The sequence below is a fragment of the Sinohyriopsis cumingii genome, chromosome 3 (assembly GCF_028554795.1).
Source record: "Sinohyriopsis cumingii isolate HCF-2022 chromosome 3, ASM2855479v2, whole genome shotgun sequence".
In the NCBI taxonomy this organism is placed as follows: domain Eukaryota; kingdom Metazoa; phylum Mollusca; class Bivalvia; order Unionida; family Unionidae; genus Sinohyriopsis; species Sinohyriopsis cumingii.
This window is the reverse complement of record NC_142963.1, coordinates 66,166,025-66,180,509: the sequence shown is the minus strand read 5'-3', so window position 1 is coordinate 66,180,509 and position 14,485 is coordinate 66,166,025. Positions and strand designations below refer to the sequence as shown.

The window sequence follows — 14,485 nt, the reverse complement described above, 5'->3', positions numbered from 1 at the left end:
AGGACCAGTGCGTCCGTCAAGAGAATGCAGCTGCTAGACAATAAAGGTACTACCAACTCTATATAGAGCCTCCTGTGTTGGTATAGTCTATATAAACACTCCTACACATGTGTGATAACATGTTTGTATGCATAGTGTCAATATAAACACTCCAACTCTTTCCATTGGATAGTAGCGGTGTATATAGCATTGTAATCAAAACATTATAACATCACATTTCCTGCTATGACCCTACAGTTTATGAAAACAGTCTATAACATTCCTCAAGTTAAAGTTATAATTCCCAGTATGACATCATAGTGCAATTCAGAGACAGAATTCTCCTCATGACCCCAACGTGTCATTCCCATGTTTAATTCACGTAATAAGCGTACAAATGTTTGACCCCATGGTACCATCCCAATGCGAAACCTATGGACATTTTTAACATGGGACTTCCCCTTGTGACCCCACACCGGGGCCATATTTAAATAAGCGAGCGCCTATATGATCATCAGATTAACTCGAGTGATATATGGTACTACTGATATTAAAGCCAAATAGTATACCTCCCACTAGAGTCCATACCGACCAATAATGTTACAATGTTATGTTTCCTGCCAAACAGACCCATGACGTTCGATATATAGATAGTTTTAATCTATAATTTCTCTTTGACCCTAGAATCAGACATGATGGCGGGAAACCCTGTTTTAACGCAGGCTTTCCTATCTTGACCCTATAGTGGAAACAGAAACAAACACTAAAAACGGGACCATTATATTCCCTCTTAGAGGCCAGAGACCCACACATATTAAACCTCTAGGTACTTTAATATTAAATTTCGTTAAAGGCTAGACATACCCAAGATGTTACATTTCCAGCCAGTCAGACCCATAATGTCACACCTATGAAAAAAAACTTAATTGAGAATTTCTGATCTTGATGTTATAATCCTTTTACAATATAGCTATTTCCTTATAGGCGAGACTGACATCCAATAGTACTCTTGTTGAATAGGTGACAAAATAACTTTACTCACGTGAAAAAAAAATGCTCTATAACTTATATATAAAAAAGAATGTGTTTAATTCGTTGAACTCTTTTTATTTCAGTGATGTTTTGTTCACTCAGATGAAATAAGCTTTTTTTATTTTTGTTATATTTCTGTTTAGTGACGTAATCTTCTACCGGTACATAGGTAAAACAATGTTTCTTACGATTGAGTGAAAATATTTTTCACTCAAGTACGATGTCAGTTGTTTTCATTTGAGTAAACACGTTTTCCAGCTCAATCTCTAACATGGTTTTACACTTTATTCAAGTTGTCCCTGAATTTCACCTTAGTGTGAAAGAAGCTCACTTTAGCTAAAATCTTCGTTTTAAAAAAATGAAATAGCATGATATAAGCTGAAAGCATCATATAATGTAATGGCTATTTCGGTATCTGTACAACCCATTCCATTAAATTCTTTGAAAAACAAATACATTGTGTTTTCCTTGAAAATGACACAGTAAAGTCGAGGTAAAGAAGATAGGCTCTAAAGATTTAAAGAATAGTTCATACGCAGTAGCGTTGGCTTTTGAACTTTTCTGGTAAATTTGTGAAGATAAATTAATAAATACATAGATAAATAAATATTTATGTAAATTGAAACTAGAAAGATGGTAAGAAAAAATAATACAATAGTGTCAGAAATAATACGTCCTCGCTCTTCTCGTGAAAAGAATCATAATATTAAGCACTGTTTTTACTTCGAGTTTATGGTTATACCCATCTGCCACGTAACTTGTAAGTACGCATGCTCTGGAAAACATGACTTCCGGAAGAAGAAGTGAAAATCTGTGTCGAAAGCAGAGTTATAATTTCGTTGAAAATGGGTTTTAGTGTTCTTTCAAGTTATATAACTGCATAGATTCGTCAGACGTGACGAGAGAAAGTGGGTTGAAAAATCGATTGCAAATTTTCTTGAATTTGAAATAGAATCGTGAAAATCCCCGCCCAAGCATTGAACTGCGACATGTCATGCGAAATGTGTTTTCTGAACTAAATTGTCACAATGGCACAGCAACCGAATATTTACAATCCAAATCAGCCACCCGTTTCGTACCCGTACGAGCCAAATTATGGTCCAAGATTTCAGGGTAAGAACTTTGTGGAATCTGTTACATAAAATCTGGCAAGCGTGTGGTATGCATACTAAACTGCCTCGTCATTTGTGCCATGTCATCTTGAAATATGTCACATATGAAGAGCACAATATAATGTAACATATATTGGTAATTAATCTTAAACTGGTATGTTTACTGAAGAAATCGTTGGGTTTACATTTTGACAGAATTAGTTTAATCGTTCAGTGGCACATCATTTAGTGTGACACCTATAACACTATGCTCCTCTCTACAGGTGAGTATATTTCTTGAAAATATTTTTTTTTAAAACTCAGTAAAGTTCCATTCATTTAATTATTGACATTCATATAAGCAAATATATGTCTGACAATGTACATATACAAGATTATATGGGACAGTAATTGTTAACACACATATTAATATACAGTATCTGTGGATGCATAAGCATGCCAAATCATGAATAAATTATATTCATCTCCAAGAACACCTTGGTAAATAGGGTAGAGTTTCATTCTTGTCTATTAAGACAAATAATAATGGAAACATTAAGAATATGCTGAGAAAAGGCCACTGATATTCAAATGAGCAATTAAATATGGTATCAGATGTGCAGACATGAATTTTCTCCATTTTAAAGTGGAATTCTGCTTTTCTCCTGACTTGAATCTGATTTTTCTTGAGAGTGTCTGGGTTTTTTATCATCTCCGATCTGGGTCTTTTTTTAAACGGTCTGTTCTGTCCCATTCCTCAATGACCCTTGTAGCATATTCGTTCCATATATTAGTTAGCACACAGCTCTCATAAAGAGTATTCCATACATGCCAACCATTAAGCTTTTGGCGTAATCATTACTCTTTTTTTTCATTAAATTACGCCTTACGCATATCTGTGTTCAGATTGTGTTTTCAGCATATCCCCCTCCCCACAAAAATTAATGTTTTCTCATGCAAGTGCCTGTGAAAGCCTCTACTCCATTCACATACAAGTGCCTTTGGAGGCCTCTACTCCATTTGCATACGAGCGCTTGAAGCCTCTGCACCATTCTCATGGAAGCGCCTTTCGATGTCTGCTGTAAACATTAGCCATTTCAAGCGGGTTTTCCTAGCGCCATCTTCGGGGGGAAAACCCCTATTAGATACTACATTCATTGCTCTGAATGACCATTATGTCAGATCTCATGGTTGTTGTTTATGCTGTGGTTGAAATCTGCTATTTAAAGTAACTGGGTCATATTCTCCACTCTCCGAAATGGAGGTCGTGGATTTCGTTCAATACTTACTCGAGTTTTCATGATTAGAGTCACAACTTCAATAACTTAGGTAAAGGCTCTGATATTGATGTAGGCAGCAATTGGTTTTTTATAAATTATCAAATTCAGATGACTTAGTGATGTAGATGCAGACAAAGAACTTGTAAATTTCGAGTATGAGAAATGGCAGCTATAGTTGTTCATGTGGCTTCGCTGACTTGACAGTGAACGAATTCTCTCAAGCTTTTAAAGCACATAAAAAATTTCCGTGAAAAATAATTACACAGCTATAATGATCAGACTTTACGTAAACGTAATATACACTGCACTGCTTAACAGGTAACAGGCATGTCTATGGAGTAGAATAGGTAACATGTTTTCTGTTTATAGCATACTGCACTGGGTAACTTTGCTACATGTGTATAAAAGAGCTAAAATGCCATATACTCTTTTTTAGAGTCTGTGTAAGAGACTTTGACAAAGAAAAGGGCAAAGTTAGAGTGTTCTTCTTTCATTACCAGAATTAACTGTAGACTCCACTGGAGATAAAAGTATTGTTAACAAAAATAAAAACTGAATTCAGATCCAGGCTCAGTAACCCAGCACTTAGTGCTCTACTAGTGTGCAAAACATCCATAGTCTTAGATGGTTCAAAGAGTTCTGAAATGCAATATGACTCACGAGAGTCTATTGCTTTTTAAAGCTCAAAGTGTTATATACAAAAAGTTGAAGCAGTAATTGATGTTAAAATTCCAGAGGGATAAATAAATCATTTTGTACATGTGCTCATTGAATTTTTATCATGTTATATGTGGATTACTCTTTTTCTGCTCGGATTACTCTTTTTGTCTACTTGGATGACACTTTTTCCTTGCCAAGGTTTGGCATGTATGGTATTCTGATTGGTCAAAAGTTTAAATTCATCCAATGAATCTTCGTTTAATGGAAACTGATGGCAATGGAAAGAAGAAGCATGCTTGAAATAAAATGGTGACCTGAGTTGTTGAGAGAAACCATGTCACAAGAACTTAAAGTAGTTTAATGATTTAAAAAACATATGGAATTTGCTAGTGTGAAAAGTCAACAGAAATTTAGTTGGTCAGTTTATAAAAAAATTGAACGCTAAAGGACTGGCATTTTGTGAACTCTGCTCTACGGTACTTGCAGTTGGAAGAGTTTGGAACAGCACCTTCAAAAGAAGCTGCATATTGAAAAATTGAAGCTCAGAATTCATCTGGAAAAAGTGGAGTTAATTACTATAAGAATAAAGATTTCTTGCATGAGAGAACACATGTAGCTCTCTGTTAGAATATCCACACTGCATGTCGCCAATACAAGCACCAGCTTGAAAGGAAAAAGGCTGTCATTGAGAAGGAAAATAAACGATTGCACTTCGAGTCAAAAGGGAAGGCTAGAGAAATCTTTGCCAAAGCCGCAAAAAGAGCTTGACTGGCATATCAAAAAGTTGTGTCCATTATAGAAAAAGACGAATGATTGGGATTATTTTTATATAGTTGATGTACTTGGGTGTTTATTTTACAGATTTGTTATGAAAAGAGATAAGTATAATATATTTGCTGCAAAAATTGAGTAATAATTGCGACTTAATTACAATATGAACACTGATATGCACATGAAATAACTTAAACACCAATAGTATTAGATAACAAATTCATGTGACGATAAATATTGTAAAATTATTTAAGTTGAAAATTTTTGGTAAGTTTTTTAGTTTTGCAAATGATAATTTTGTTATCTTTTATGATCATAAGTTACACCAGGAGCAGTTTTTTATGATTGTAAAATGCAGTTTTGGCGGGGGGGGGGGGGGGGGCATTTGGATCCCTGGATTTTTCAGCTTTTTTTGTGGACTAAAATTATGTCTGCATGTAGCATTTGTATTTACTATAGTCATATTAGTGGTTTATGTTTTACAGCTATCACCAGAATATGAAACCATTAATCAGTAATCATTACAAAATTAAACATGCATGATTTTGATGTACAAGTTCATTTTCAAGAATTACCTATTTGTGTTTTCAAATAACCAATTTCAAGTGTAATTTCATTCATAGCTTGTCATGATGTGCATAGAGAAATAAAATTGTGCAGAACCTTCACTAAAATTAATCTATCAATTAATTGGATAAAATTCCTTGGACAGCGGTCATATTACCAGGCAAAGTGGGCAACTAAGTTGCCTAAAAAATGTAAACTTCGCCGCCTTCTGTTAGGAAAGTGAAAACGACTTCACCCTGTGATTGTTTTTAAAACAGAAGTTCATAGGTCTCACTGATTTTAAAACTAGGAATGCAGGACTCCTATTTGGATAAAAAGAATAGTCCCACCGAACAAACTTACCTTTCGGTCAGTGGTGAAATCCAAGATTGTCCGAATGCAAAATTGCCCTGTGAGTAGGGTAGATGTACATACGTCAAGATTGATGAAAAATTATTGCATTTTCTCCATTATATCACAAATTGAACGAAGTGTATCGAGCTGTTTTGAAAATTGAACTATTCTTGATTATGACTGGCCTAAGTTGGAAATTAGCAGACGCAATTAGGATAAACTAGCAGTGTTGGAACTGCCGAGGGGTGCGGACCGGTGTCTTCCCTTGTGTTATATTATTACAGGTTAGAACCCCCATCCCTTGATTTTCTTTGTAACGAACCCCTGTGCGCTTGACAAATATCAATTCACTTTTTGAAAAAATCAGTTATTTTTTTGTGTGTGTGTTACTCCTTGGTTTCTCTGCCGCCGAGCAAAATCCCTCAGATTTCTCAACTGTATGAGCTTTACGTAGTCAACATTTTGGGTCTCCAGCCACCTTATGGCAGTATTAAAATATTTGATTGCTTCCTGTGCAGAGGGGTGGGGGTGCAACATCTGCGTCTGCATCACTTTCAACACTTGTGTTACTCCAGTTAGAATTGTCTTCTGCTGCAAATTTGTTCGCTTTAGAAATAATTATAGTTTCATCTGACATGTATTCGGCTGTGGGGCAATCATTGTCAGCACAAGTCCACTCCTCCATATCATCAAGAGAAACACCCATCTCAGGACAATGAGTCTGTACGAATTTCTCCCGAACAGCCTCGGCATTAGTGACATCAGTTTCACTGAAACATTCAAAGTCACTATCATCGTCGTTGTCTCTGTTACTGTTTTGCTTTACGTAAAAGGCAGCTCCAAGACCCTTAATCCAGCACCCGAGGCCTCTTGCAATCAATTTTTTTTTTAATGCAACAAACACTTCCCCAAGTTGTTGATCAAAACAAAGCCGGCATGTACATGTAATTAGGTTCTCACAGAAGTACTCATGGGTTTCGATGTGACAGTCGATTGACTCTTTTCATGTTTTCAATGAACATAATATGTTGTGATTATAATGTTTACACTGAAACGGAATTAAAGGATTAGAACGTGACTTTCACACAGGAAGACGTTTAATTGGTGTTTATTTCATTCTCTGTTGCCACCTGTTAGCATTTACCAGAAGTTTTCATTGATTGCTATTTCACCAGACTGTTTATTTACAGTATACTAACAACTATTTATCATAAAAACTTACATAATATATGATATCTTTAAACAGAGGTCTCGCTAGGATTTTAAAACTGGGTCTTTCTGCCTCTGAAGTCAATCACTAAATATCAGTACATTTTCTCACTCTGCCGCTAGTCAAAGCCTTTGAACCTAGCCGCCTAGCTCTTGCTTCATGTTCTTTTTTTTTTTTTTTAATGTACTCTTATAAAATGGCAACAGTACATCAAAGAATCTTTCAGTCACTAAATTCTGTCATTGTAAATATCAGCACAGTTAACTGATCAACACATTTTCCCACAAAGCAGGTGGCTGAAACAGGACCGGCAAATCTTTGAATTTTCCCGTGCACCTATTACATGTGTACGGAGGACTCCCGCCTCAGTGATTTTCTGCATCCCAGATCAAAAATTGGCGTCTAGATAGGCGTAATTAAGCGTTTTCGAGATCTCTGAAATTAATTCTTCTTTAGAACTTGCAAATTTCAAAATATGGATTATATTTTTATGGGCATTAATCACCATTTTCGATGATAAAACGAGCAATGTATCAAGGTTTAATTTATCAATTCTTATCGTAATTTTTTCATGTTCAGCATATTTTAAAGATATTTTAAATACATTTTCTCTGGAAAAAATTGGGAGCCAAGACGGACACTGCGTTATAAGCGGGATCGCGAGTTATCGAGGGAGCAGTGTATGTAGGTCAGAAACATATATGCTACAATGCTGTATTGTGAATTCGAGGAAAGTGCTGTAAGGTCTTTGTTGCTTTCTGACTTGACTCATATTTGTGATAAAATGGGTAAAACAGCTGCAAGGCAAATACTGTTTAACCAATGCCTAAAATTACTACAAGTACTTAGACAAATAATAAAACAATAAATTTGCAATCCTACCAGTGGACTGTTATATATATAAAGTGAGCGGTTACATTATGAGAACCCCTCTTTCTAAAAATAGATGCACTCACATGTCTGTTGATTCAGTTGGAAAGAAGGATTTTAGTTCATATACTGACTATAAAGGAGCCATGTCTGTAATTTTATGCATTTCATTGTGTTATGTATCAATAGTTAGTGTAATGTTTAATCCGCAACAAAGAAATTAAATTAGGATAAACAGTTTAATATGAAGACACGTGCATTTGCCCTCGTGTACATTGTACAGGGGTTGTTTCAGACACACTTAGAAATCATTCAAGTGCCATTATTGTGAACGTTTAAAAAGTAAACAATTTATTTTACAAAATCTTAATTAAGGGTAGTTGATTCAGCATTTTTACAATAATGTTTTCTGGTTATTCAGCTAAATTTCGTTACAATGTAGTTTGTATTATTTTCTTTGAAAGTGATATGCCAAAATAACTCTTGAAAATTTAGTATTGCTTAAACCCAGTGTTAAATGCAAATATGAATGCAGGGTTATAGAGGGTATAATTCAAATAAGAGAACACACATTATATATATATATATATATATATATATATATATATATATATATATATATATATATATATATATATATATACACACACATATTTTTTCTTCCTTTCTTGCTTTACATCCATTTCTCGCAGTTGAGCTGTCACTTCTCCTTGTTCTGCCCAAAAGGAGAATTCACTTCTTCCTAAAATTCAAGTCAAGCTTGGCCCCTGCATGGATATTATTTTAATCTTGTATTTTTGTTTTCTAGGTATGAGGCCCCTTAATCCTGCAGTAGATGCACCATGGAAGGCCCCAATGTCGGGTTTGGCTCAGATGAATGTTAATGGTCCACCACCGATGGATGGACAGTCCAGGTTTAATGCTCCGTCGTTTGGACCTCCCCCAATAGGGCCGGTTCCTAAATCTGAACCATCAGTAATTAATGGATTTGCAGGATCCCCTAGTGTTTTTCAAGCACAAGGGGCTCAGCCTGTACAAGGCAACTGGAAAGGTCAGTTTGTACCCCCTACTACAGAGTTTCCCCAGCAGTCTATTGTAGGTGGCAAATCTGTGTTTGTAAATGGACCTTATAATGCTGAAGGTGATGGTTCCAGCAAGTTTATAAAGCATCCTACCACTGGATCCTTGGGACCAGGCATGATGCCTCCTATTAACTATGGACAGAATCTGCCATCGTCTGGAGCAACAAGGGCAGGGCAGCCTTTTCCACAACATGCAGATGGTAGGACTTTTGGACCACCTCCAACCAGTAGCCAGCAGAATGTGCCATCATCACAACCATTGCTGACCTCTTCTGGGCTGGGAGAGAAAAACTCAGGGATGGTCCCAGAAATCAACACCTGCAGTGCTGATTCATCAGGTTGGTATTCTACTAGTACAAGTTCTCTCTTAAATTATTATTTATTAAACTAAATAGAGATTTTATTTTGTGTGTGTACATGCATAGTTAGGCTGAGTGATACGTAAATTAAATGAGTGTCTCTGCATTCTTTTTCTGCATTGTATATTTGGCGTATTGACAGCATATTAAAAAGTTACTCTATGCGCGTATTTACTCTATATCAGAATATTTTTGTTTTAAATGTTGTTTTTTTGTTCAAATTGAATAAGATTAACCCTTTACCTCATGCAAACGTCTTTGGACACCTCTCCTCCATTCGCATGGAAACGCCTTTTGATGCCTCTACAAGATTCGCATGGAAGTGTCTTTTGATGCCAGCTGTAAACATCAGCCATTTTTAGCTGGTTTTCGTTGCGCCACCCCACCCCACCCCATTAGATACTACATTCATTTCTGCGATTGACAATTATGTCAGATCATGTGGTCGATGTCTGCTATTTAAAGCTGAGAGGCTCTGGCTTTCCACCGGACTCACTATTCATAAGCAAATCTATGAAGTTGCTAAGAAGAATGTCACAAATATAGTCCATGCAGCAAAATCAGCCCACTACACTACTTAGATCTTGGAAAGTTCCAGCTGAAAAGAGCTCTTCGAGATTACTAACAAGCTAATGTCAAGGAACAAATCAACACCACTTCCAACTACCTTCTCTCCAGTCGACCTTCCGGATATGTTTGCAAATTTCTTCCGTGACAAACTACAAACCATTAGAGATAAGCTTGACACCACAATTTCAATTGACTCGTCGTCACCATACAGTTGGGATACAGAATTTGAGCGGCAACCATTAGCAGCATTTGAACCTGTCTCTATGGATTTCGTACGTACAATCACGATGAAGAGTGCACCAAAGTCATGTGAACTTGATCCAATTCCAACATCACTGCTGCTTGAGTGCTTAGATCCAGTATTGCCTTTACTAAGTGATGTTATTAATACCTCTCTCTCATCTGGGGAATTCCCATCATTTTTCAAAACTGCCATTGTAAAGCCTCTGCTGCAGAAACCAACACTAGACCATAACGATTTAAAGAACTACCGCCCAGTTTCTAATCTCCCATTCATTTAAAAAATCTTAGAAAAGGTTGTTCTATCCCAGCTTGTATCTCATCTAAATTCAAATAGTCTTTTTAGCAATGTACAATCTGCATATCGTCCTTGCCACAGTACTGAAACTACTCTTCTAAGAGTAGTTAATGACATTCTCTCTGCGTTGGATAGCAGAAAGATTACAGTCCTCACCCTCCTTGATTTGTCTGCAGCATTTGACACAATAGACCATGATATATTACTTCACTGTCTCCAGCATGTATTTGGCATTCATGATACAGCCATACTGTGGATCAAGTCCTAGTTGGTCAACAGGACACAAATTGTATCTGCAAATGGAATACACTCCAGCCCAGTTGATCTATGTTATCGTGTTCCACAGGGGTCTGTTCTTGGACCTGTTCTCTTCATTCTATACACAGTCACTCTCAAGTGTCATAGATCATCATCCAGTGTCTCACCAATTGTACGTTGATGACACCCAAATATACAAATCTAGCCACCCAACTGAAGTTGATGCTACCATCCAAGGTGTAGAGAGGTGCATTTCTGATGTGAAATCATGGATGACTTGTAGCAAGCTGCAGATGAATGATGATAAAACTGAGGCCATTCTGATCACAACACAAAGACTTTCTCATTCTTATCCTTTACCTCAAACAATAAATATCAGCAACGCCAACATTAAATTCACACAATAGGTAAAGGCTTTGATATTGATGTAGGCAGCAATTAGTTTGTATAAATTATCAAATTCAGATGACTTAATGATGTAGATGCACACAAAAACCTTGTAAATTTCGAGTATCGGAAATGGCAGCTACGATTGGTCATGTGGCTTCACTGACATGACGGTGAACGAGGTCTCTCTTGATTTTAAAGCACATAAAAAATTCTTCCTTGATAAATAATTACACAGCTATAACAATTGGACTTTACTCTTAAATTTTTCCACATATAATATATTAATATATGTGTACCAAAAATGTAAAATGGTTGAAACTGCTGTTAAATGTAACATACACTACATTGCTTAACAGTTCACAGGCAGGCCTATGCGTATGCTGTTGACTAGGTAACAGGTGTTCTATTTACAGCACGCTGCACTTTGTCACTATGCTCTATGAGGTAAAGGGTTAAAGCTACAAAATTAGAGATGCTGACACGGTGTGACAAATATATGTATTTGCACTGTTGGAGAGCAGTAATGTGCAAGAACTCACACAAATTAGGTTAAAGCTGTGTCTGTGTAGTATACAATTTTTATTTAACTGTTAACCCTGAAAGTTTTTAATGTGAAATAGGTTTTGCAACCTGTAAAGATTTTATAGTGTTTGTTGCAATGTCTGTTTGTTATGGTAGGCAACTGTTTACATATCTGGGTACTTTGGCATGACATGAATGGTGGTTAAACTAAATTTGATTGGCACATTTTGCCCTAGAAGAAGCAGTCTGTCATAGTTTGAACCTTGCGTTAATCTAGGAAGTTTTACGAATGCATGTTTAAAATAAGAGCTCTCTAGAGTACTGAAAAAAGCTACTCCCAACAGGGTTCATCTTCAGAGGTTGATTTCATTGGCAAATACCAGATAGCAATGATGTGGGTGAATTTTAAAGTTTTAAACTAAAACAGATTGTTGGAGCTGAGTGAACCTGAAAATGGTGTTGAATACAAGTCCAGTATACATGCTGGATGGGCAAGAACAGCTTCTATGCTGGTCAGCCCCCTATTCAGAAGAATTTTGAACTTAAATGTCACAAAGGCAGAATACAAAACCAAATTAAAATAGAGGCAGCTCGAGAGTAGAAGTATGGTTTTCGTTTCTTTTCTCAAACAATTCGGCCCAGAGGATATCTGTGCTTCAAAACTACATAGCACATTAAGGGTTAGGATAAATTGAATAAATAAGAATCTAAAAAGAAATTAAAAAGTATGGATAGTCATTTAATAAAAAATACCTAAATCTCAACAAGCAGACTTTGTCATTGGTTGACTTGAAACTCTGTTGCAGCATTATGGAATAGAAATCTGGCCTATGCCAGCAATGCACTGATTGAAGAAAGTGAAACTTTGGCAAAGCTAATGTTAGTGACAAATCTTATTTTGGGGCAGACATATTCAAGGGACAATACCTGTAAGCTGTGGAAAATTGCATATAACAACCATAAAGTTTCACAACTAGTTCAAGCTGGCTGGACAAGCTTGCATTTGACACATGCAACAGCTGATTGTGAATGGGGGTTTTCAGCACAGAACAATATTCATATGCAAATACGGATTAAGTTTAGAAACAATAATAGATTAATGTTTATACAACTAGAGAAAACAACTTTTGAGAATTCTGATTTCATTATAGAAAGAGAGATGGATAATTAAGTGTTATGTTCCTGCCCCCACCCCATCTTATTTTTTATACTTGCTTTTTATTTTGATGACAAGGGGGAGCTTCCCTGTTTAGATAAAATCCTGGTAGCATCTCTGCAAAATGCAGTCATATCACTTGTTGATAGTAGACTATTCTCTTATGAAATCCCTTGTTTGACGGAAAGCACACATTTGACTTGTATTGAAGTTTGGCATTATTTTTATATGAGAAAGCTTTTGTGTGGTAGCTGCATGAGCTTGTCATGGGAGGAATACTTATAATCTTTGTATGACAGACATCAAGCTGGACTTCAATTTTAGGGAAAGAAGTGGGTGAAGAGAGATCTGAAAAGGGAAAAGTGGAAGCAAAGCAGGAAACAACCTGTGTGTATGTGTGCACATGCATGTATATCCTTAATTTCTCAGTGTTTTATTCAAGTAGAAAATGCTTGGTGTTCTATGTATATTTTAAACACATTTTGAGTGTACACATTGCTGCAGTGTATCTTAGCCAAATGACTTTACAAGAGCACAGCAGAAGCTATACATTGTTATTAATTTTAACTGAGAAGAGTACCAAGATACAGTATTGTAATTGCAAGTTGGTTAAAATGTTTAATCAGCTACCACATACACCTATTTTTTCAATTTTGAAAACTTTGCTATAAAATAGTAGTCAAGAAGATATTCTAAACAATAGTTTGAGACATCCCCTGTAATGTACATGAGAACACATAACATACATAAGTATTGCCACGCGCTTTTGTTTGTTCTTATTTCTTAAATATTTATTGTATACAGACTGAAGCATGAAATCTAAATGACAACTAGACCTTTTTTGAGCCAAATTGACAGAGCCAAGAACAAATGCAGTGCCATGCAGTAAATGGGTGCATCTCTTTTTAGAAAGAAGGATGTTCCTGATATAACCAATCAGTTTATACATTTGTTACAACAGTTCATTGATGGGATTGCAGATTTATAGTTTTAATATTTGTCTTTGTGCTTAAAGTAATGTCATGTAATAAATATTTGCTTCACTGATTTTTCTTATTTTCTTGATGTTAGAAAACAACCATGACCTTACATCGCTTCTTAAATTCAACAACGTAGCAATGTCCCATGTGTTTCTGACCTACATAATTAAATTTTTAGCTAAATCTTCTATCACATAATACTTAGACATTTGTTTTGTAACGAATTGTATATTTTCGTCAGTTTATTTCCCCAATGATCCACGAAATGAAGAAGTACTTCCAAGACACAGCAATGTCCACCATTATTGCCCCATGACTGTTCATTTACGATTATAAAAAAAAACGTGGAAGTTGAAATCTTCAAATAAATTTCTGTTTGTTGAACACAAATTGTTATTTACTTATTGATGTTTAAGTTTCATAACTTGAGTTGGTATTTTTTTTTCTTCATCAAATGATAGATTGTGGAAATTGGGCAGAGATAACTTGTTCAGGAAAGGGTTTAAGGACAGTCGGCTATTTAAAGACATCAGTTATTTTATTTATATATATATATATGTATATATATATATATATATATATATATATATATATATATATATATATATATATATATATATATATAATTTTAGCATTATGTTTTATATTTTGTTTTGTTGTACTTAATGCTTAGATTTATTTTTATTGTACATTTGTGGCAATATGTTTTTACTCTTTTTTAAAAAAATAATATTATTTGGCACTACATAGCCACTTTGCAAATGCAAAACCTCTGCAGAGGAGACAAGAAAGAATTTAAGTATTCTTTCCATTAACCTCTATAGAATAACAGTGCTC

At 35.5% G+C, this 14,485-nt stretch overlaps 1 protein-coding gene across 4 annotated transcripts in view; it reads left to right on the top strand.

Moving 5' to 3' along the window:
* Positions 1–1,785: 1,785 nt before the first annotated feature.
* Positions 1,786–14,485, top strand: part of LOC149803011 (protein transport protein Sec24A-like) — a 63,540-nt gene continuing 50,840 nt past the window's right edge. For all 4 annotated transcript variants that reach the window (XM_089952566.1, XM_089952564.1, XM_089952565.1 and 1 more), the window contains exons 1-2: positions 1,786–2,124; positions 8,602–9,213. In XM_089952566.1, coding sequence (XP_089808692.1) covers positions 2,040–2,124; positions 8,602–9,213 — 697 coding nt within the window. In that variant the 5' untranslated portion in view covers positions 1,786–2,039. The remainder of the gene's footprint in view (positions 2,125–8,601; positions 9,214–14,485) is intronic.